The sequence below is a fragment of the Tursiops truncatus genome, chromosome 7 (assembly GCF_011762595.2).
Source record: "Tursiops truncatus isolate mTurTru1 chromosome 7, mTurTru1.mat.Y, whole genome shotgun sequence".
Taxonomy (NCBI): Eukaryota; Metazoa; Chordata; class Mammalia; order Artiodactyla; family Delphinidae; genus Tursiops; species Tursiops truncatus.
The window spans coordinates 8,142,591-8,165,565 of record NC_047040.1 but is presented as its reverse complement, the minus strand read 5'-3'; the positions used below and the strand labels follow the sequence as shown (position 1 = coordinate 8,165,565).

Genomic DNA, 22,975 nt, shown 5'->3' with positions numbered 1-22,975 from the left:
ACTGAGGGCAAAACCCCGTGGCCCCACCGCCATGGTTTGGCCTCTAACGGCCCTGTTTAGTCCTTCCAAATCCTGGGAACTCACACACCTTGGGGAATGTGCTGGGAACTCACAGCTTGGGGAGTGTGCATGGGGCCCACTAGGCCACGTTGTGACAAGAGATTTGTGACTTGTCTCACATATGGGACGGTACATTTTCTGCAGGTGGACGCCTGTCTTTTACCTCTTTGTGATTCTATTCAAGGGTCTAATCCTGTGCTCGAGAGCACTGTATCCAGCCGCTCAGGCTGCCGGAACACAGTACACAGATTTGGGGGTGCTTAAACAACAGAAGTGTGTTTTCTCACAGTTCTGGAGGCAAAAGTCAGAAATCCAGATGTTGGCAGTGTTTACTCCATCTGAGGGTTGTGAAGAAAGGCGCTGTCCCCAGGTGCTCTCCTTGGTTTGTGGATGGCTGTCTTCACGTTCGCATGGTGTTCTCCCAGCATGTGTGTCTGGGTCCACATTTCCTCTTCTTAAAAGGACACCCGTCATATTAAGTTTCACCCTAATGATCCCCTGCTAACTTAACGACCTCTTTAAAGGCCCAATCTCCTAATAGAGTCACATTCTGAAGTACAGACACCCAGGAGTAATATAAGAAGGACGATAGAAGGACACATGGACAGAGGGATAATGGTTTGAATTCCAGCCTCTCCATGCTGGTCTGCCCCACAGTCCCCTCAGGGCCCCCTCAGGCCACTGCACTGCCACCAACCAGGCCTCTGAGGGGCTTGAGTCCTCTCATAGCAGCCAGCAGGCCAAACCTGAGGGTGGGGAGACACCAGGGTGGACCCTGAAGAGGGGGGCCGGACTAGTAAAGGCATCCAAAGGGCTGGGGCAGTCCAAGGGGGGAGTGTGTGGTGTGTGGGGGGCTGAAGCACCCCTTTGTTTTGGAGATGGAGGTGGGAGAGATGCCCTCTCAGTTCAGTTGCCTTCCCACTCAGAGTAGGTGTTTGGGTGGCCCCAGGAATCCTATTTGCATACAGGGCCCAGGCTTCTGGAAGGTTAGGGAGAAGGAATTTACTTTAACTTGCAAATTTGTTCTAATGCATCCAGTAATATTTACTCATTGTTGAAAGGTCAAGGGAATTGTACAATTTTAAAATGCACAAAAGCTTGAAAGAAAAAACTTGCTCATGACCCATCACAACTGAAAGCCTCTGATACTGGCTACTCATTCGTTATTTAAGCGAACCATGTGCTTTGAACTTTTAGAATCTTTTCTTAATGCAAGTACTAAATGTTACTAGAGAAACACCAGAAAATGCAGTTAGCCAAAAAAAAAAATTTAAGTCACTTATAATCCCACTACCAAAAGATACCTCGTTTGTTTGGGTTTTTTTAATATTTATTTATTTATTTGGCTGCGCCGGGTTTTGCTGCAGCAGGCAGGATCTTAGTTGCCACGTGTGGGATCTTTAGTTGTGGCATGCGGGATCTAGTTCCCTGACCAGGGATCGAATCTGGGCCCCCGGCATTGGACGCGTGGAGACTTAACCACTGGACCACCAGGGAAGTCCCTATCTTGTTTTTTTTTATCTGGTATTTCTTTGACCACTAGTACTTTTGAATATTGTCCCATGGTTATTAGCTATTTACATTTCTTTGGTGAATGGTCTGTTCTCATTCTTTGCATATTGTGTTATTTGGAATACAATGGTGTCTTATCAATCTGTTTGGGATCTTTATATAGTATAGATATTAACCCTCTGTGGTATCTGTAGCAAACTTTTTTCCGTTTGTGGTTTGTTCTTAAAATTTTTAGATTGTTTTTTGACCTATGTCGATTTTTCCACCTTGGAATTTCTTTACTGGCTTTTTTTTTTTTTTTTTTACTGGCTTTTATATTTAGAAAGTACTTCTTGGGACTTCCCTGGTGGTGCAGTGGTTAAGAATCCACCTGCCAGTGCAGGGAACACGGGTTCGATCCCTGGTCCGAGAAGATCCCATATGCTGTGGAGCGGCTAAGCCCGTGAGCCACAACTACTGGGCCTGCGCGCTAGAGCCCGCGAGCCACAATGACTGAAGCTCGTGCACCTAGAGCCCGTGCTCCACAACAAGAAAAGCCACCGCAATGAGAAGCCCGCGCACTGCAACGAAGAGTAGCCCCTGCACGCCGCAACTAGAGAAAGCCCGGTGCAGCAATGAAGACCCAACACAGCCAAAAATAAATAAATAAATAAAATTAAAAAAAAAAAAAAGAAAGTACTTCTTCCCCAAATCAAGTATTTTCAGTTTACTTATGACCTCTCTCTGTCTTCCTTTCTTTGTAGTTACCTCTTTAAGTGAAACTGAGAAACTAACCCAATGCTTTTCCAGCAGTTAACCAATTGTCCCAGCGCCATTTTGTCACTCAGCCCTCCACAGTGTCCTGCGCTGTCCCCAGGGCAGTCTGCTCCAAGTCAACCTACAGGAGAAAACCCTCCCCCGGGGCTGCAGTTCCCTGGCTGCCGGAATTCACACAAAACCACTAGCAAACAAGGTGGGATTTTTGATGTGGAGGTGCGGGCTTTACCTTGGAGACCTCAACACAAACAATTTTAAAATTCCCTCTAGATATTTCTGTTCACCCCAAGCCTCATCTGCTCCATCCCCAGAGAGACCTGACCTTTCTCCCCTTCTCACCGCAGCCGAGGAACCTCCAACCCCTTACCCCTTCTCTCCCGCAGAGCAGCTGGGCTGTAGGGCCCCTGGTCCAAACCCAGCTCTTTCCAGACTCAGGCTCTCCTCTCTGGGTAACAGCATCCACCTCCTAGAAAGCAGGGTAGCAACATCCTTTGTCATTTGAGAATGCCTTTGGGGTCTCAGCCCCCACCCTATGGGCCTTATTAACCTGCTTCTCCCAAGCGAATCCAGTGTAGCTTCTAAGTAGAATCCCCTGCCACCTGCTGATGGAGCCCAGGTTGCACTGAGTCCTTAAGTGTCTTGAATGGAGGAAGACGGAGTTCTGGGAAGACACAGAATCTGGAGTCTCCCCTTAGAGGGGCTGCCCTGGGAGCGAGAGCTGGGACGGAGCACCCCGCCCGAGGAGCAGCCGTCAAAGACTCAGGCCCAAGTGGTCTCACTGGCGGGCAGAGGCCACGGGCACCACCCTCATCCTGCACAGGGCTCCGGGGTACATGTGCATGCAGGGCTGCAGGGCTCCGGAAGACTCCAGGCACACGCTCCCGGGAGCAGCTGCGGAAGGCTGGGGAGCGGCCCAATCCCAGTGGCCACCACAAGGTGGCAGCAGCTAGAGCAGTGACCATGCTAACGCGTGCTCATCACCGCAAGTGTGGAAAGCCAGTAGGGGACGTCCCTGGGGGTCCAGTGGTTAAGACTGAGCGCTCCCAATGCAGAGGGCCTGAGTTCCATCCCTAGTCAGGGAACTAGAGCCCGCTTGCCACAACTAAGACTCGGCGCAGCCAAATAAATAAAGGTGATTTTATAAAAAGAAAGAAAGCAAGCAAGAAAGCCAGTGGCAACATCAGCTACAGGGGCAGCGGGTGAGGGGTGCTGCCCCAGATATGATCACACAGATTTGTGGGAACAAAGTTCTGACCTGCTCTGTTCAGAGCAGACCGGGGCGCTGGCTCCTCAATGTCACGATCATGCAGTGGTTAAGAGCGTGGGCTTGGGCCAGAAAGCCTGGCTCACACCCCAGCTCTTCCCCTGTCTGAGCTGCAGTTTCCTCATCTGTATAATGGGGTAACAGTATTGGGTGCCTGACAACCACAGAGAATTATTCTCTCATAGTTTCGGAGGCCCCAAGTCTGAAATCAAGGTGTCAGCCGGGCCGCATTCCCCCCGAAGTCTCCGGGCGAGGGCCTCTTCCTTTCTGGGGTCGCCAGGCCTTCTTTGACTTTCATCACTCTGGTCTCTGCCTCCATCTTCACGTGGCCCTCTTCCCTGTATCTGTGTCCTCTCCCTTCTCCTTCTCCCTTATCGTGTCATTCACACCCACGGGATTTTAATTTATGGAAGTGACTGAACGGTGACACCGAGAGGTCCACGTCCTTGAAAGAAGAATGTATTACATGTCCTGAGGGAAGGGGCCTGCCCCACCACACAGGACACACTGGAAACGTCAGCGTGTTGGCACGCAGAAGGCAAGGAGTGAGGGGAAGCCACGGGCAGAGCCTTTACTGGAGTTCCTGTGGGGAAGGCGAGGCAGAGTTGACAGTTTAGGATTGGCTGGTGTGAATAATTCCAGCGGGCTTTCGGCTGCAGGGGTGGTCTATAGCTGCCTGGTACCTGGCCCTGGGATGACTTAGGGCAGGGGCAACATGGGCTTGCTGTGTGAGAGTCAGATAAGAGGCTTTGCATCAGCCCGCCTGCTAGGAGAGGAGAGTCCCAGGCGAGCTGACTTGCAGGAGAGAGGTAAATTCTTTGGTCCATAGTTTGGCCTGGTGATGAATGGATGCCAAGTAGACACACAGAATCTAAGGAAACACAATTAAGACTCTCCTCCTCTCTTATAAACACACTAATCATTGGACTTAGGAGCCACCCTAATTCCAGATGATCTCAAGACCATAAATTATGTCTGCAAAGACTCTTCCAAATGAGATCACATTCAAAGGTTCCAGAGGTTAAGATATAGACATATCTCTTGGGGGGCGGGGTCACAATTCATCCCACTACAGATGCCCATTGGCTGGATTTGTTTACAGTTTTCTGCTCATTAGTGTATCTCTCTCTCTCTTTTTTTTTTTTTTTTTTTTTTTTTGCCCCTGCAGCAAGGCTTGCAGGATCTTAGTTCCCCAACCAGGGATTGAACCCCAGGCCCACAGCAGTGAAAGCGCAGAGTCCTAACCACTGGACTGCCAGGGAATTCCCATCTGCTCATTAGTGTAGACTCTGGGGGAGAAAAAACAACTTTTGCTTTTTTTGTGGTTGTTTTAAATATTTATTTATTTATCTGGCTGCGCTGGATCTTGGTCGTGGCATGCGGAATCTTTAGTTGAGGCATGCATGTGGGATCTAGTTCCCTGACAGGGATCAAAGCCTGGTCCCTTGCTTTGGGAATGCAGGGTCTTAGCCACTGGACCACCAGGGAAGTCCCAATTTTTGCCTCTTTTGATGAGAAGCCATGCAGTGCTTCCTCCACTGTGACGGCTTTAGCTGAGTGTCAGTGCCAGGGAGGAATCCAAGGGAGGGCGTAGGAGGGACCCTGTGGAGTGATTTCTGCTTACGATGGAGAGGTCTGAAGCCCAGGCACGAGGGAGGTGACACAGGAGCAGTGGCCATCGTGGTCAGAGGATCCAGGGTGCTCTGAAGTGATAGGATGGTGGGGCCTCCATGGCTCAGGTGCCCTGGATGACTTACCTTAAGGAATAGCGGTACCTTCGGTTGTTTGTAATGGAAAGCCCTGACTCAAGTTGCTGAAACAACTTGGAAACAAATCACCTCCCATCACAGGAAATCTGGTGGCTGAGTGACTGCAGGTACAGTTTGATCAATGCTGTGCCCTACTTTCCTTTGATCCCAACTCCACCATTCTCTGTGTGAGGATTTTCCTCAGGCCAGGTGCCCTCGTGGTCCTAAGAGGCCCAACTAAATATGTTCACGTACAAGAGCAGAGCAGGACCACATCTTCCTGTGTCTCTTTTTTTTTTTTTTTTTTTGCGGTACGCGGGCCTCTCACTGTTGTAGCCTCTCCCGTTGCGGAGCACAGGCTCCGGACGCGCAGGCTCAGCGGCCATGGCTCACGGGTCCAGCCGCTCCGCGGCACGTGGGATCCTCCCGGACCGGGGCACGAACCCGGGTCCCCTGCATCGGCAGGCGGACTCTCAGCCACTGCGCCACCAGGGAAGCCCCTTCCTGTGTCTCTTAATGAGAACCTCCCAGAGGTCCTGGCAGATCACTGGCTCTCATGACTCCGTGGCCAGCATTGCAGGAAGGCCTGTGCCTGATCCAGTGACCCCTCAGGGAAATGGCTTAGACCATCAGGACCCAATCTCAGAGCTGGACTGGGGCCGGACCCTCAACCCCACTACGCATCCTCCTAACTATGGGTACTCCAGATCTATGCTTCCCATCACCCACATGCTAGTGCAGCAGAGGGTCTAGGGCGAGCCAGTCTCAAAGGGGACAGGCACTGGGAGACACTGCCAGAATCCCCTGGGAACCTGGTGAAAGGGCCATTGCCTAGAGCACTCTTGCAGGTGCCCCACCAGCAAGTGAATTATTCATTCACTGCAGCAACTACAATAATATTACTCATGGGGCAGGGGCTGAATTTCTAGTGAGTGAAGTCTGGGAGATGACTTGGGGGTCACCGTAAGCAGTTGTCCCCTCCAAGGGAATCCTGGGCTCACTTGGTGAAGAGACCCTTGAAAGGGCAAATGATCCAGGAGCCTCTGACAGCAAGCAGCTTGTCGAAAACAGAAGGCATCACTGCCGTCATGCACGCTGTCTAACACTCCCCAGACCATACTGCCCAAGAGATATATCTCTCCCCACATTCGGGCACCAGTGCTGTGGGGCCGACCCCAACTGGATGGCCAAGATTCCAGTTCAGTTCTGACGCTAACCAGAGTCAACACTGACCCCGTGTGTTAGGGGCTCAATCCTGCGAGATCCCCATTTCAGGCACCAGCTGCCAATGGGGTCCCCAGACAACTGCACTTCTGCCAGGCCCACCTCAGGTTCAACAGAACGACTCACAGAACTAAGGAAGACGTTGCGCTTAGGACGAGATTTATTACAAAAAACACAAAGGAACAGCCAGATGAAGGTGCATAGGGTGAGGTCAGGAAGGCACCCGAGTGTGGGAGCTCCTGTCCCTGTGGAGTCAGGATGCTCACACTCGCTGCGCACGGATGTGTTCACCAAACCAGGACCTTCCTTGGTCTTGTTGTTTTGGTTTTTTTTTTTTTTTGCAGTACGTGGGCCTCTCACTGTTGTGGCTTCTCCCGTTGCGGAGCACAGGCTCCGGACGCGCAGGCCCAGCAGCCATGGCTCACGGGCCCAGCCGCTCCGCGGCATGTGGGATCTTCCCGGACCGGGGCACGAACCCGCGTGCCCTGCATCAGCAGGCAGATTCTTAACCACTGTGCCACCAGGGAAGCCCCATCTTGTTGTTTTTTATCAAAGTTTCATTATGGGGACTTCCCTGGTGGCTCAGTGGTTAAGAATCCGCTTGCCAATGCAGGGGTCACAGGTTCGATCCCTGGTCTGGGAAGATCCCACATGCCACGGAGCAACTAAGGCTGTGTGCCACAACTACTGAGCCTGCGCTCTAGAGCCCGCGTGCCACAACTACTGAGCCCGCGTGTTGCAACTACTGAAGCCCGCGTGCCTAGAGCCCGTGCTCCGCAACCAAAAGCCACTGCCGTGAGAAGCCCGCACACCACAACAAAGAGTAGCCCCCGCTCAATGCAACTAGAGAAAGCCCACGCGCAGCAACAAAGACCCAGCGCAGCCAAAAATAAATAAATTTTTTTAAAGTTTCATTATGTAGGTAGGATTGAATCAATCATTGATGATTAATTCACTCCACCTCCAGCCCCTCTCCCTGCTCAGAATTGTGGGGATGGGGCTGAAAGTTCCAACCCTGTAACTACATGACTGGCTCCTCTGGTGACCAGATCCCATCCTGAAGCTCCCTAGTCACCTCATTAGCATAAACTCAGGTATGGTCAAAAGTTATGAATAACACAAGACACTCCTATCGGGATATTCCAAAGGTTTTAGGAGCTCTGTGCCAGAAACCTAGGACAAGGAGCAAGTATATATTTTTCATTATACCACAGGTAAGGACTCTTATTATCCCCATTTCCCAGATGGGGGAACTGAGGAACAGGTGTGAAGTAACTTGCCGTAGGTTACACAGCTAGGTATAGCAACAGCAGGATTTAAACCCGGGCAGCTCAGCTCCAGCTCCACACCAGTTGCCTTGCTGTGTGGGACTCTGGGGAATCATGGAGCGTGGCCTTGAAAGGAACCCTAAGTGTAGCTCCCATGAGAAGGCAGGGCAGACAGCCTCCCTGTCGGAGAAACAGAGCGTAATCAGGTACAGTGGGGATGAGGGTAAACAACCAATTTACTGCAGAGAAACAAAGCCCGGATTTGTGGCCATTTTCTGTGGTGTAAATAATCCCACCCAGGAAAGTAATGGATTGGGAGATTGAGATTAACATATATACACTATATATAAAATACATGTAAAGTATGTATAAAATAGATAACTAACAGAGACCTACTGTATAGGACAGGGAACTCTACTCAATATTCTGTAATAACCTATATGGGAAAAGAATCTGAAAAAGAATGAAGATATATATATAATTGATTCACTTTGCCGTACACCTGAAACTAACACAACACTGTAAATCAACTATACTCCAATAAAAAAATTTTTAAAAATCCCACCCGGGCAGATGTTAAGCTACCAATCTGCCATCACTGAGTGTGGAGTTGGGAAGAGATGAGCTGGGTTGGCCTGTCCTGCACTGACTGCGACGCCCGGACACCGCGTCAGGTAGAAGCTTCCTCCTATGGTGTGAGTTTAACGCCCACTCAGAGCTGGGCTGAGCAGGCAGCCTTGATTGTCTCTGGCTCATGGGCAGAGCTTTGTAGGAGCCCTCCCCACTGATGGGGAGGCCTGCCCAGGGCCACAGCAGCCGTCCTGACAAGGACATTAGAAAGTCCTCGACCCCTGACCTCACCCTACATCCAGCCCAGTCCTTCTATCCTTTCTGGAGCCTGGGAACCTCCCATGTTTTGTAGCTTAGCTATCCACTTAACCCACTGTGGGCTGTGTTATTACCCAGCATTTCCATGTGTTAGAAGCATGGGAGTGTATATGAATGTGTGTGTGAGTGTGTGTGAGTGTGTGTGAGTGTGTGTGTGTGTATAAATGTGAGTGTGCTGGGGTAACAGGCTTCCCACTCATTCGGTCCACCGTATTGCTTAGGGTGATTTTTATTTTTACCGTTATTTACATTTTTTCTTTAATATTCTTTTGGCCACACGTTATGTGGGATATTAGTTCCCCGACAAGGGATCGAACCCACACCCCCTGCAGTGGAAGCATGGAGTCTTAACCACTGGACTACCAGGGAACTCCATTATTTACTTATTTTTGCTTATATGTATTTTCTGATTTGTTACAATAATCAGAATCTCTTCTGGGCTTTATTTCCTGCCATGCTTTTCCCCAATAAATAGATTTTCTTTAAATATCTGTAATCATAATAGAGCAGGTTTTGTCTGTGTTTCCTGCCCAGCATCCATTTTGCCTTCTTTTGGTAACAGCACCCCAATTTCCTTTGGGGACCAACTTGACTACATGTTGCAATATTTTTGTCCCCAAATTTTAATAATCCTCTCTGCTTTCTGACATGAATCCCTCTTTATTCTCCTCTGTCTTTCCTCAGCACAGATTTTTAAGACATGTGAAACTTAACAAGGGTAAGTGTAAAGTGCAACATGTAGAATCAAAAACCGAATTCCAAATGGAAGGTGAGGACAAGGAGTTTGACTTAAGTGCCTATGAAGAGTGCCCGATGGGGCTTCCCTGGTGGCGCAGTGGTTGAGAGTCCGCCTGCTGATGCAGAGGACACGGGTTCGTGCCCCGGTCCGGGAAGATCCCACATGCCGCAGAGCAGCTGGGCCCGTGAGCCATGGCCGCTGAGCCTGCGCGTCCGGAGCCTGTGCTCCACAACGGGAGAGGTCACAACAGTGAGAGGCCCGCGTACCGCCAAAAAAAAAAAAAGAGTGCCTGATGGTTGTAGCGGGTCACAGGCTGTCCATTAGGTGACATCAAGAACTTGCTGTGTACTTAGTTTCTCTAAGTCTCAGTTTCCTCACCTGAAAAGTGGGAGAATAACACCTGTACAGTGCCAGGTACTCAATGGAATATGCTGACCTTGATTTTTAGGACAAGAAGATATCCAAAAAAACACTGAACAACCACCTGACAGGAATCTCATAACTGGGAACTGGATAAGGATTAACTTTAGCTGCATATAATAGAAGATCCAAAAGAACAATAGTTTGAGCATATATGTGATTATTTTCCCTCATGTAAAGGAATTCTGGAGGACAGCAACAGTCTGGTGGCTGGTGTGGCATCTCTAACCACGGGGCCCAGATCCCTTCTATCTTTGTGCTCCACAAATTGTGTGCACTTCATGTGTCCCTGAAACCTCAAGGTTACCTCATGTATCGAGATGGCTGCTGGTGCTCCAGCCTTCACATTCTTGATAACAGGATGACAAAGGGGAAAGAGCAAAAAGGTGTTCTGATCTTTGAAGGACCCTTTCTAAAGTTCCTCTCAATACTTTCTGCTTACATCTCATTGGCCAGAAGATCTTACCTAGCTGCAAGAGAGACTGGGAAGTATATTCTTTGTCAAAGCACATAACCACCCTGAATAAAACTGCATTTCTGATCCTAAAGAAGAAGGGCTACTCAAATGAGCAACGAGCAGTCTTCTCCATGATTCTTTCACAAAGTACAGGGTTGTCCCACCCCAACAAAATTGGGTTTGCCCTGTGACCTCTGAGATGGCCACAGAGCATACATGGGGAGAAGAAATCCTTATTGAGCATCGAGCCTGGTGCTGGGAGAAGCGACAGCAACTGTTACCTACTGATGTGGCGGGATTATGGCAGGCCTCTCTCTGCATTAGCCAGTATCCTTAGCACGCCAGTCATTCAATATTTTAATATCCCTTCTGGGTGTAAAATAGTGCTGGAGAGCTTGACTTCTGAAGCCAGACAAGGTTCAAATCCCAGATTCAGTGCTTATTAATAGTGTGCCTTTGAATAAGTCACTTATTCCCTCTGAGGCTAAGCGTCCCCGTGTATAAAGTGGATATAATAGTGGATCCGCACCTACCTAGAGACGACGGGGTAGCTGGAAGGATTAGATGTTTAGCTCCTTCTCCAGCCCATGATAAGCAGGCACGAAATGTTAGCTGATAACCCCCAAGGGAAGCACAGACACAACAGACTAGAAACTTCACTCCAACCACCTTCTTAACGAGGAGCGCAAGTAGGTTTATCTGGGTCTACGGGTTTCCAAAGAATACTCGAGGGTTTACAGATCTTTTGTTGTTCTCTGCCCTCCCAGCCTAGTTAAACAGGGAGAAGATGGAGACTGTTTATCCTGAGTCACAGGGTAAAACTCTGTCTTAGCTCATTTGGGCTGCAGAGTCAGTGTCCAGTGAGGACCTGCTTCCTGGTTAATAGATAGCAGTCTTCTCGCTGCATTTCACATGGAGGAGGGGGCCGGGGAGCTCTGTGCTGTCCCTTTTATAAGGGTGTTAATCCCATTCATGAGGGCTCTACCCTCATGACTTAATCACTTCCCAAAGGCCCCACCTCCAAATACTATTACGTTGCGGATTAGCTTTCAACACATAAATTTTGGGGTGGGACACAAACATTCAGTCTGTAACTCCCCACAACCAAAGACAGTCAGGGCTGGGAGCTGCCCAGGCCCTTAGCCTTCACTTGTTCCTACTCACCACTGCTGCGAAACTGTCTCTGCAGAAAGACTGGCCAAATCAGTCACCAGCGTGGACAGAGAGGTGCTGGGAGTGGTCCCTTATAACAGTTATTATAAATCAACACCCGCAGCCCATTCTCTTTCATCAGAGTCACAGCCATCCGGATTCCTTGTGGGCCCTGCACCTGTATATAACCTCCATGCTTTTCCAAGACGTTTGCCTCTCTCTCCTTAGATACCCGCAGACTTGGCTACGAATGGTCCCATAGACTCAGCCTGCTAGGGCAGCCTCTCCGGAGGCTCAGGACCCTTGCTCTGCAGGTGCCTGTGACATCGCCACCTTCAACAGCCCCCTGTAACCTCACCACCTGGACAACTCAGCCCAGTGGGGCCATGGCCACTCCCTCAACCAGCACAAGTGACAGAGGGCCTAGATGACCACCACGCCCTCGGGAGAGGCCAGAGCCTCCAGCATCCCCACACATGGTGACAGCAGGTGTACAGACATCCCAACAGTGCGGTCCCCAAGCCAGGTCCCCCTCCTTGCAGATGTCCCAACGGCTCACGACACTGCAGCATCCGCTGAACAGCAGGATGTAGGTCAGGCTTCCAAGCCAGCCACCTTGGGGCCACGTCAGCGTCTGGGGACAAGGACAAGCGTGAGGCTGCCGCGGGGCATGCCCAGGAGCCCAGGAGCCCACAGCCCTGCTTGCCTCCCTGGCCCCAGGTGCCCTGAGAAGGTCCACGGGCTTCCAGAACCTCGTGCAGAAAGAGCTGGTGCAAGAGTCGAGTACGGCTCAGAATCCTCAGATTTTCCAACTTTACTCCCTGATTAAGGAAGAGACACCACAAGCGGCAGGCGTCCCAGACAGGGAACAGGAACTAGCTCCATCTACCCCAAGCGCTGCGGTACAGTCCCCGCCAAATGCGGAGGCTCAGCCCGTCGTGAGCACAGCAGATGCCAATGACCAGCTTGACACTCGGGCTGCTGACACTGCTGAAGCTGTTGAGGAGAAACCTGAGGGTCAGGAGGCCTTGAACCCTGGCACCGATGCTTTGCCATCAGCCCCTGCCTCGCCGGGCCCCGGAGTGGCAGCCGTGGAGAGGAGGCCCCTGGACTCCACAGCCAGTGAGAACAACTACATGCGCTCCATGACCAGCTTGCTGGGCGGGGGTGAGGGGGTCCATCAGCTCCCTGGCAGACATCCTGGCGTGGTCTGAAACTGCCATGGGCATGGCCACGGGCACCCTGGCCTCCGGCCACGGCTCCGTGACAGGCCTGCTGCACAACACGGGGCCCAGCCTGCGCTCCATCTCCAGCATCCTGGGAGTGCCAGCTCGGCCTCATCCTCCGGGCGGGCAGTGGGGACCAGTCGGCCCTGCACTCCGTCACCCACATGTGGAACCGGTGGAGCGGAGGACCGTAGAGGTCATCCTCTCGGCCATGCACCACCTGACCAGCCACCTCGCCCCACGCCAGGCCCATGCCAGCCCCAACTTGGACAAGGCCCCACGCTCGGCAGCCTCCCGAGACCCCGGGAGCACACATGCCCTACTCTCTCACGCATCCCTACCCTGGACGGCTCTCCCCAGACCGGGCAATAACTCACCGGCGAGCGTTTATTTTCCAAGCGCCAGCCTCATACCTTGTCTGTGCAGCAGACACAGGGTGGAGGGACAGGAGGGGGCTAGGGTGTTCTGGAAACAGAAAGGTGTCCCCTGAGGGCTTCTCGGGTTGTCCCATTCATGGGCTGGGGGCCAAAGTGCAGAAAGAGAAGGGCCTGGGCAGGCCTGGGAGGCCAGGCATTGCAGGGCTCAGACCTGAAAACATTGATCTTGGCTGGACCTCTAACCAGGTAAGTGCATTTCTGAGGAAGTAAGATCTGGTCCTTCCCCAGGGCCTACTGGTTTAGCAGGCTCAGGACACCCAGCCAGGCTTTCTGATCGTGGGACTGAGAGTGTGGGGTTGAGAGCCGGGAATGAGACCAGTGTGGGCTCAGACCTCAGCGTGGCAACTGGCCACGGGCCAATCCCTTCACCCTCTGAACCTGCAACTCTCCTCTGTAGAACAAATAACGAGCCCACACCATGAAGATGTTATGGGATGTAAGGGAAACAACACAGGTCCTAAGGCATGATGTCTGGCACTTAGGAAGCTCACATACTTCAGCTGCCATGATTATTATCCTCCAGCAGGCTGGGGACACAGGGGGATTCAGGGATCTATGTAGGGTGACCAACCACCCCGGTTTGCCTGGGGTTCCTGGGATATGGGACTTTCAGATTTAAAACCAAGAAAACCCCAGGCAAAAACCAGGATAAGTTGGTCACCCTAGACCCGGGTCTCTTTCCGTGGTTTTTTTTTTTTTTTTTTTTGGCTGTGTTGGGTCTTTGTTGCTGTGCATGGCTTCCTCTAGTTGTGACGAGCAGGGGTTACTCTTCGTTGCGGTGTGCGAGCTTCTCATTGCGGTGGCTTCTCTTGTTTCGGAGCACGGGCTCTAGACACATGGGCTTCCGTAGTTGCAGCGCATGGGTTCAGTAGTTGTGGCACACGGGCTCTAGGGCATGCGGGCTTCAGGAGTTGTGGAAAGCCAGCAGCCCACCCTCTGGCTGGACACAGTGCCATGCCGGCCACATGACTTGGTGAGTAAAGATCTGGCTGGACATCAGCCCCGACCCCTGCCCTTGGCTGGGTGCCTTATACAGATCACAACCCACACACCTTCATGCTGCAGCCCTGGCTGTGGATTCCTTCATTCATCCATCCCTCATTCCCAGCAGCGTCTCCAAATGGGAGACCTTGGCTGAAGCCAGCCCACTGATGGATTTGCCCTACACAGTGTTTCTTTTCTTTTTAATTTTTATTGATATATTTATTTGGCTGCGCCGGGTCTTAGTTGCGGCACGCAGGATCTTTGTCGCCGCTTGCGGGATCTTCGTTGCGGCATGTGGGCTCTTTAGTTGCAGCATGCGGGATCTAGTTCCCTGACCACGGATCGAACCTGGGCCCCCTGCATTGGGAGCGCAGAGTCTTAACCACTGGACCTCCAGGGAAGTCCCCCTACACAGTGTTTCTTAAATTGGGAATTAGTTGCTAATGTTTAAAAGCCAGGAGATTTCAAATAAAAACATGGATTTCTGCTTCTCTTGAGAAACGTAGGGGCCTTATTTCTTCTGGGCAACCGGCAGCTGAGCTGCCTACTCTAGAGGGAACTACCTGGCCTGTGTCAGTACTGAGTCGCCTGCCTGATCCCCAGAGGCATGCGTCTACTACCCTACCACCCCTACCCGGCAGATGGCTCCTGTGAGGAGGTCTGATGCCGGGCCCCAAGGGGATGAGAAGACAACCAGGTGTGTCTATCCCCTTCCCTCAAGGAGCTGCCACTTTCTGTAGATGAGACGTGAACTGTCCCCATGTAGTGAAAGCAAAGAATTCAGAGGAGGGAGATGGTCAGTTCAGATCCCAGTATCAGGGCCTCCTTGACTCAGACCTAAAAAGAGAGGAGAGATGGTGTCCCCGACAGAGGCATGGACAGCAAAAGTCGAGGCAGGCGTGATGGGGGCTTGGTGGGGGAGGGCGGCTGAGCAGCTCAACCTGCCTGGAGCCCAGAGCAGCGCGTGGGAGACAGAGCTGCCAGGGTGGACCTCAAATGCTTTCAACAAATATTTTCTGAACCAGGTAAGTGCCACTATACGCCAGGCACTGCTAGATACTGAGACTGCAAAGGTGAATGAAAGATTGAAACCAGGCTCAACCCAGGTCAGGGGAAGGGCTGAGCCAACTAGCACAACTGCCAAGTGCGGGCGTGTCTGGACCCAGGGCTCAGCCGTGTCCTCAGGGCTCTGTCTTTCCAGTTCAGCCCCTCTGCGCTGGCTCCATTTCCAGGCACTCAGCCACCTTCCTGGAAAGAGAGAGGCCCTTGTTTCCACTGGATCTGGCAGGAGAGTCCCAGGTGAGGACACTGCCAGGCCTGGCTTGGCTCCCATGCTCTCAGCTGAACCAGTCACTGAGGCTGTGGGACTGAAATACCTCGTTACCTGGCCTGGGCCTCATGTCCACCTCTGAGGCCAGGGTCAGTCCAGAAATGGGGGTTCCCCACAGGAGGGGCTGCTGGACCAACAACATTTTGTGTGTGAAAGCCAGTAGAGTTGTGAAGAGCATGGCTTTGGGGGTCAGGCTACCTTGAATCCTGGCTCTACCTCCTTCTAGCTGTGTTACTTTCATCCCCCCGTGTTTCAGTTTCCTCATCTGTCAAATGACAATACACCTACGGTGTCAGGCTGCCGTGAGGATTCAATGAGTCAGGGGTTTGGAAAGGTGCCTGCACACAGCTGAGTGCAATGTAAGTGTCAGCGATCGTTGTGATTATTAGGGCAGAAGGGTTCCTTGGAGCTGGTACTAAGAACGGAATTGCCCTGCTTGTTCCTGGCCTTCCTCTTTGCGGTGGGATTAACAATTGTGTTGTCAAATATGCCTGACAACGCATCTTCTCTGCAGGTGGGACCTGCAGGTAGCCAGGTGCTACTGTACCTGGGCCAAAGGTCAGGGCCGTGCACTCAGGGCTGAGGAATCCAACTTGGAGAGAAGTGGGTGCACCTCAGCTCTGGCCAGAGCGAGAAAGCAAAGGCCCAGAGGCAGGAGCTTGGAGAAATGCCCCGTTTTATAGGCAAGAGGAAGCAATTCATGAGACACAGGAGCAATCAGCAAGTGGGGGTGACCCAGCCCATCACGACCCTGTGAGCCCACCGTGTTGGATGAATAAAAACTGAACAACTATTGAAGCATTGGGGAGAGGCAGCCAGTAGAGACAGAGGTGGTGTGTAAGGGGAAAAAGAATGAGCGGTCGTCAGAATAACAGGGTGGCTGTGTGTAGGGTACTCTTTGGTGTTGAGAATTGAGGCACACCCAAGTTATAAATTCACCCCAGCAAAGCTGGTGCCTCCGCACCCCTTCTGGTTTATATGTTGGGGTTAACACCTGACAGCCACCAGCGTTTCTCTAGGCTCAACAACAGTCGTTTTGGTTGTATGTTCTGCCACTGAGAGATTGGCCAGTAAGCAGAGGTTCTGCTTAAAGAAACATTTAGGCTGACCTAAGAGCCATGGGACGGGCACAACATCCTCACCTCTGAGCCCGGCTGGGGCATGGCTAACAGAAGGAAACCGACAAGTCCTGGGAGATAGCAGAGGAACACTGTGGCTTCAAGGGTAGGGCTTGGCCGAGGAGTCTCTGGGTGGGCAGTATCCACTGAACTTGCACTGGCCCTCCCTGTGGAGTCCTCAAGTGCGCACTGCAGTCCTAGAAGATGGACCATTTCCTCATCTACAAAATGCCTCACAGGGATGCTCTGGTCAAGAATGCATATAAAAAAACAAAAAATAGCATTTAACAGTAGGCATGCGACACGTTAGTGTTCTTCCTTCCTTGTGGTTTTCTGCATTGTCTGTATATTGGGCAGGAGTCTCTTAACGGAAAGTGACAAAAACCCACGGATTTGGTGGACTGGGCAGAGAAGGGCTGAGAAGGAACCGGCTTTCAAGATGCCTGGTGTCAGGGACTCAAAGCTGTCAGGACACCTCCATTGTCTATATATTAGGCAGGAGTCTCTTAACGGAAAGTGACAAAAACCCATGGATTTGGTGGGCTGGGCAGAGAAGGGCTGAGAAGAAACCGGCTTTCAAGATGCCTGGTGTCAGGGACTCAAAGCTAGCAGGACGCCTCCATTGTTATGTCCTCTGCCTCCATGGCAACTCTGCCCCTCCCCCAAGCTTCTGCTTCTCGTGGGGAATGAGGTTCCTGGAGGCTCTGGGCCCACAGCCTTGCGCTTTCCAGACCAAGAGGAAAGGTCTGGTTCCCTGCTCCAGTCTGATATTTCCCAAGGGGAAGGACTCTGGTTGGCCCAGGCTGGATCACATGTTGGAAAGGCTTTCCTCAGCCAGTGCCCGTGGTACCTCTCTAAGCAGGCAGTTCTGGGCACCCTGAGCCACACCCCTCCCAGAGACAAAACGAGGGAGCCAGGCAACGTGTCCTCTCCTGGCCCGCCTGGGTTCCCCACAGCAGATGGCACAGCCCTGACCTCCCTCCGCACCTGCATCTGAAAGCCCTCCCGGTAAATAATAGTCACTTTTCCCACAAAACCAGGCTGGCACTCCGGATGAGACCAGCTCTTTGCACAAGACCACACAGAGCCCAGTCTCAGGTTCTAAGCCCTGCAGTGCCCACCGCTACATGTGAGCTTGTCTGTGAACGTTCTGCCCACAATCAGAACTTTCCCTTAACCATGTGCTTTGGAAAGATCCGAGGCATTGTGAAGTGTTCTCCCTCCAGCTCCATGGATTGAAAATTATTCCTTTGGAGCTCTGAATTGTAAATATCAATCAATGAGAAAATAGGATTCACCTAAAACACGTGGTTTTGTTTCTGACCACCTGTATTTTATGAGTGCTTGTCAAATGCAGTTTTTGATGGCCCCTGAACGATTCTGGGCCTCATCTCCCAGTCTGCACTTGGGGATTCAGCACTTTATAATCTGCTACGGTGTGAAATGGAGATGGGCAGGGAGACGCAGCAGCCTCGGAACGGCACCCATGCCAGGACACCCATGCCAGAAACTCCGCGAAGTGCTCAGGTAGGTCCCTCCCTCCCCACTCCCCCCACCCAGGGGTGGCCTGGCCAAACCGCACCCAGCACAGCAGGCACGGAAGTGAATGCCTCAGCACAGACGCCAGGGGAAGGCGCAGGAGTGGAGGAGGGAACCAAGGATGGGAGCAGAGTGGCGTGAGCAGGGCCCAGTGTGTCCTCCGCCAAGGCAGATGGCCTAGCGCGGCTGAGATAGATGTCCTAGGCGGCTGGAGGGGAGGGGAATGGAAACGCCCCGTGCTGCCACCTGCTCCTTGTTTCCAGAGCAGGAACCCAGGTTGGCGCCTGGTGAGAAACACGAAGCAAAAAGGGGTCAATCAGATGGGCGACGGCGAACAAAGGCCCTTCTCTGCGGGAGAAACCCCGGCTGGCCGCGGGGCTCACTCAGGCCGCCACGGGGCCCTCGCCGGCCGCCCCGAAGCCAGGCGGCGTTGTTTCCTCGTCTGGGGCTGGTCCCCTTCCGTCGCGGGGAGGAGCAGCACCGGATCGGAACGGAGGGTGCGGCCAGGAGGGCGAGGGGAGACGAGGGGCGGGGTCATCCACCGCCCTGCCCAGCCCCGCCGTCTCCATGGCGACGGCTACCTCACCGCGGAGACTGGGAGAGCTGCAGAGAGAGTCTTTGCCGGTTGCTGCGCAACGGCCCAGTGACGTCAGGCGATTGAGTTTGGTTCCCAAGGTAACTGACCAGGCAGCTGGGCCCGGAACTATTTGTGTCTGTCCCCAGAGGGTCTGTGGAGCCTCCGGGGTCTGGCGCAGCTGAGGAAATGCGCTCCTGGCCCGCGGGCAGGCGGGAGACGGAACACAGAGGCCCTTTCAGCTCTCGGAGACTGGCGACCCAGGCGGGGCGGGGTGTGCGCCCAAAGCCGGACGCCCCAACTCCGCTCCCTGCCGCTCGGGTTTTTTCCCCCCGCTCCTGCCCGGGTGGCCCCTGGACCGCCAGGCTTTGTCCTACTTATAAACGCCCTGCTGGGTAAACTCCTTGAAGTAAAGCGCTTCTGTTTGTAGCATCCCGGCCCGCACTGTCACCCTCACTGGCACACAGCGGGCTCTCAGCGCGGCCTCTCCATGGGACTGTGGACGTTCGCTCCCCTTTCAGAGCTGCGAGACGCTTCCAGCACTCAGAACCCCTTGTCAGGTTCTGATCTCGAGCCCTGGTGAGCCGATCAGCAGACCGGCTCCATAATTTGGGGGCCACAATGCAAAAATAAAATGAGGGGCGGTGGGACAAGGTAGGGAACGGGCCCCAGTGCTGCCCACTGAGAGTAAACTGCAAGAGAGTGAAAGTGACAAGCACATGGGTAAACTGAGGCAGGTGGCGTCAGTCACAGAGGAGAGAGGATAAGGTTCAAACCTGGAGCGGCAGAAGGTGAGGGACAAGGCACGACAGGAGCAGAAAGAGTAGCAGGTGTGTAAAGATAAAGCAGTGACCTAAATTTGGGCCTGAGAGCTGGCCCAGGCCCGCCTGGGGGACCCCTCAGAACTCAGCACTGTAACTGGGTCTTGGGACTTAAGTGACACAGTCTATCCAGGCCTCTCAGGCTCCTCCTTCGTTAGGCACCCGTCAAAACAGGGTAACACCCAAGCCTCTCACAATCTGTCTCCAGGGAGACACTACCACCTCCGCCTGTCCAATGGGCCAAGCCAGGCTGCACTCAGGGCCATGGGTTTATGAACCCAGGCCACAGAGAACAGGCCAAGCATCGACATCCAGACCAGCTGTTGACCCAGAAGCCAGGGCACACTCTGCCCGTCCCAGCAAGCGAGGCATCTGCTCCTTCCCTGTGAATCTTCACGTCTCTTGTCAACAGTCTGACAGCTGACTGGGGGCTCAGAGGGCAGGAGGCATCTGGCATCTCTGAAAGAGCAGCCGCAGGGCTGGCTTTCGCGGGCAGTGAACCTCCACAGCCTGATTCTCAGTTGAGAAAGCCTGCAGCCCTCATCCGCTCCTCCCCTCTGGGTGAAGCAGGCTCCATGATCCCAGATTCACACATAGGACCTGTTCAAGGGTTCACCCAGGCCCACCTCCCCACCGCCCAGGTTCCCTGGTCTGTCCCAGATGACCCCTCGGGAATGGGCCCTGGGCCTAGGAACCAAAGCTGTGGAGCAGAACCAGCTACATAATTTATGGGGCCCAAGTGCAAAATGAAAATGCAAGGCCCCTTCTTCAAAAAGTATTAAGAATGTCAGGACAGGGACAGCAAAGCATAAAACCAAGCAGGGAGCCCTATGGGACTGCACAGATTGCAGGCTCACAAAACCAGGCCAGCTGGTGTGTCCTAGACACCAAGCAAGCCTCCTTCCCGGGCACAGCCCATCTCTTCCCTCTCTCATGGTCCATCTGTTGGCCTCTCCCCGCACTGCCGCCGGCTGCTTCCAGCACCACTGTCCTAACCATCCATTCAACACAATGTGGGCATCTAGAGGGTCCTCAAAGAGGCCCACAAGATATTACATGGGGTGGGGGTGGGGAGATGTACCCAGCGCTTTCTTTTTTTTAAAATAAATTTATTTATTTACTTATTTATTTTTGGCTGCATTGGGTCTTCACTGCACGTGCAGGTTTTCTCTAGTTGCAGCGAGCGGGGGCTACTCTTCGTTGTGGTGCGGAGGCTTCTCATTGCAGCGGCTTCTCTTGTTGTGGAGCACGGGCTCTAAGCACGTGGGCTTCAGTAGTTGTGGCTCGCGGGCTCTAGAGCGCAGGCTCAGTAGTTGTGGCACAGAGGCTTAGTTGCTCCGCGGCATGTGGGATCTTCCCGGACCAGGGCTCAAACCCGTATCCCCTGCATTGGCGGGGGGATTCTTAACCACTGCGCCACCAGGGAAGTCCCCCAGTGCTTTCTTATCAAAGGACCAAAACCACAGAACAGTTCCAGAAATGCTTGTTTCTGCAAATGCTGGATGTCTGATTCTCTATTTTCAGCTGAAGAACACTTGCTCTTGAAAAGAGCAAGATGATGATGAAGTATGAAGTGTAGCAGCTGATTGATGGTAATTTGGCACTGGTAAACACTAAAACAGTAGACAAGGACAAAAGTCAAGGATGTGTTTGTGGCCTCCTGAGGTCTACATCACACCCATGATTCATCCCACGCTGTCCTCAGGGAACCAAGGGAGAGAACTTCTGCCTCAGCCCCTCTGCTTCATCTCCACCCTGGGATCAGGGCCTGCAAATGCCCCTGCTGGACTCCCCGCTCCCTCTGCCAGCCTCTCTGAATCCTACCCTCCTGCCAAAGTGAGTCCCCCCATGTGGGCACTGTGCTGCACCATCCAGGTCCCCTGCAGCCCTGAAGGAGTAGGGTGCCCCCGTGCTGGGAGTACAGGCTGCAGACACAAGGACCCTCAGCTGTCAGCCCTCTCTGGAGATCCCCTCTACTGAAGAAAAGAAAATGCCTTGGCCGAAGCCAAGATCTTCACCTGTTTAAAGCATCCCTCTGGCTACAGTGAAGAGAATGAATTCACCACATGCATCGCCTGCTGTTGGGCACATGTTAACCCTTCGGCCTGATAGTTTTAACCTGTAGTTGTGCGAGATAACGTGTCTGCTGCTTGAGGTTGGAACCCAGCCCTTGGACTGTTTGGATCCTTGCATGGCCTTGCACTGAGTAGGTGCTCAATAAATATTTACAGATAGCAATCAGCTGACACTTCTGTTTCTGCAGTGATCTCTGGGAGTCTTGCTTCTCAGACCAGCATCAGTAGCACTTGGGAGCTAGTAGGAAATACGCAATCCCAGACCCCACGCACACCTCCTCAATCATAATCTGTAATTTAACAAGATATCCCAGAAATTCAGATACATGGTAAAGTTTGAGAAGCACTTCTGGCGAGTAGAATAACTAGAGGGCTAGACGAGGAGGTGTGGGAAGTCGGAAGGGAGGCAGGAGGCGAGCTCGGGTGCATATAGAGGGCTCACCTGGGGAGTCTCCCTTAAGAGTGGCGATCACCCTGAGTCACTGAGTCTGAGACGGGACCAGTAATAAAGCTAACTCTCGCGTGCCTTCTATGTGCCAGACACTGGTTTCTCAACCCTTTACAGCCAATAACTACTTTAGTCTCCACAACAGCCCTATAACGTGGTATTATTAGGATCATCGTGTCCATACTGCAGATAGAGAAACCGAGGCCCCGTGCGGTTGAGATTATTCCAGAATCTTCAGCAGGTACACACATTTGGCTGTACCTGGTGTTTAGGGCAGGGTCTGTTCTGATTGGTCGCTGACTGTCCCACTGGTTATTCAAGGTTTTGAACGTCACCCTGGTTACACAGCTGGACGGAAGAGGCAGGATCCAAATCGGCCGCTATGCTGGAGCCACGCTCCAAACCAACATCCTCTATCCATCTAGTGCCGTCACCACCCAGAAACGGCACACCTCAGGGACGAGTAATGTGTGTCAAAGTGCTGTGTAAGCTGTAAAGCACAGTATAAATGCCAAATGGATTCCTCCGGGGCAGAAGTGAGAGAAGCCTGTTAAAGATGGAGAAGCTGGACTGTGAGAGGGGAGATGATGTGGGGAAGCAGAATTCTCTCTGCTTGCTCAAGGGGGTAACTGAGGCAAGAAGGAAAAGCCTCCCTAAGTGGAGCCCCAGGATCAGCCCACGAAGGCTCTAACTTGCCAGAGACCGTCAGGCACTAAGCAGGTTAGCCCGGATGTGTCCTCACGGAATAACCGAGCGCTCCTGATATCGACCACCAGGGGGCGCTGCTCCCCAACCTTCGTCCCACTGGACCCCACCTGCTCTGTGGAAACTAGGACTTGGAAGGAGTCCTAGTGAACAAGCACCAGGACTTTGAGAACTGGGAAAGGAGGGAAGGCAGATGGAAGGGGTACTTATACCACTTTCAATCCCAATAC

At 52.7% G+C, this 22,975-nt stretch overlaps 1 protein-coding gene and 1 long non-coding RNA gene across 2 annotated transcripts; one reads left to right on the top strand and one right to left on the bottom strand.

The window, feature by feature from the left end:
* The first annotated feature begins 11,915 nt into the window (after nt 1–11,915).
* Nucleotides 11,916–13,557, top strand: TEX44 (testis expressed 44). Its single transcript, XM_019923410.2, is given in 4 exon segments — nt 11,916–11,967; nt 12,209–12,660; nt 12,662–12,988; nt 13,549–13,557. Coding segments are annotated over 4 exon segments (840 nt in total).
* A 4,583-nt stretch (nt 13,558–18,140) lies between these two features.
* Nucleotides 18,141–18,750, bottom strand: LOC141279130 (uncharacterized). The gene is made up of 2 exons (XR_012332937.1): nt 18,506–18,750; nt 18,141–18,406 (listed from the first exon to the last, which is right to left on the bottom strand). It is a non-coding gene; the product is annotated as an uncharacterized lncRNA (long non-coding RNA).
* Between the last annotated feature and the right edge of the window lie 4,225 nt (nt 18,751–22,975).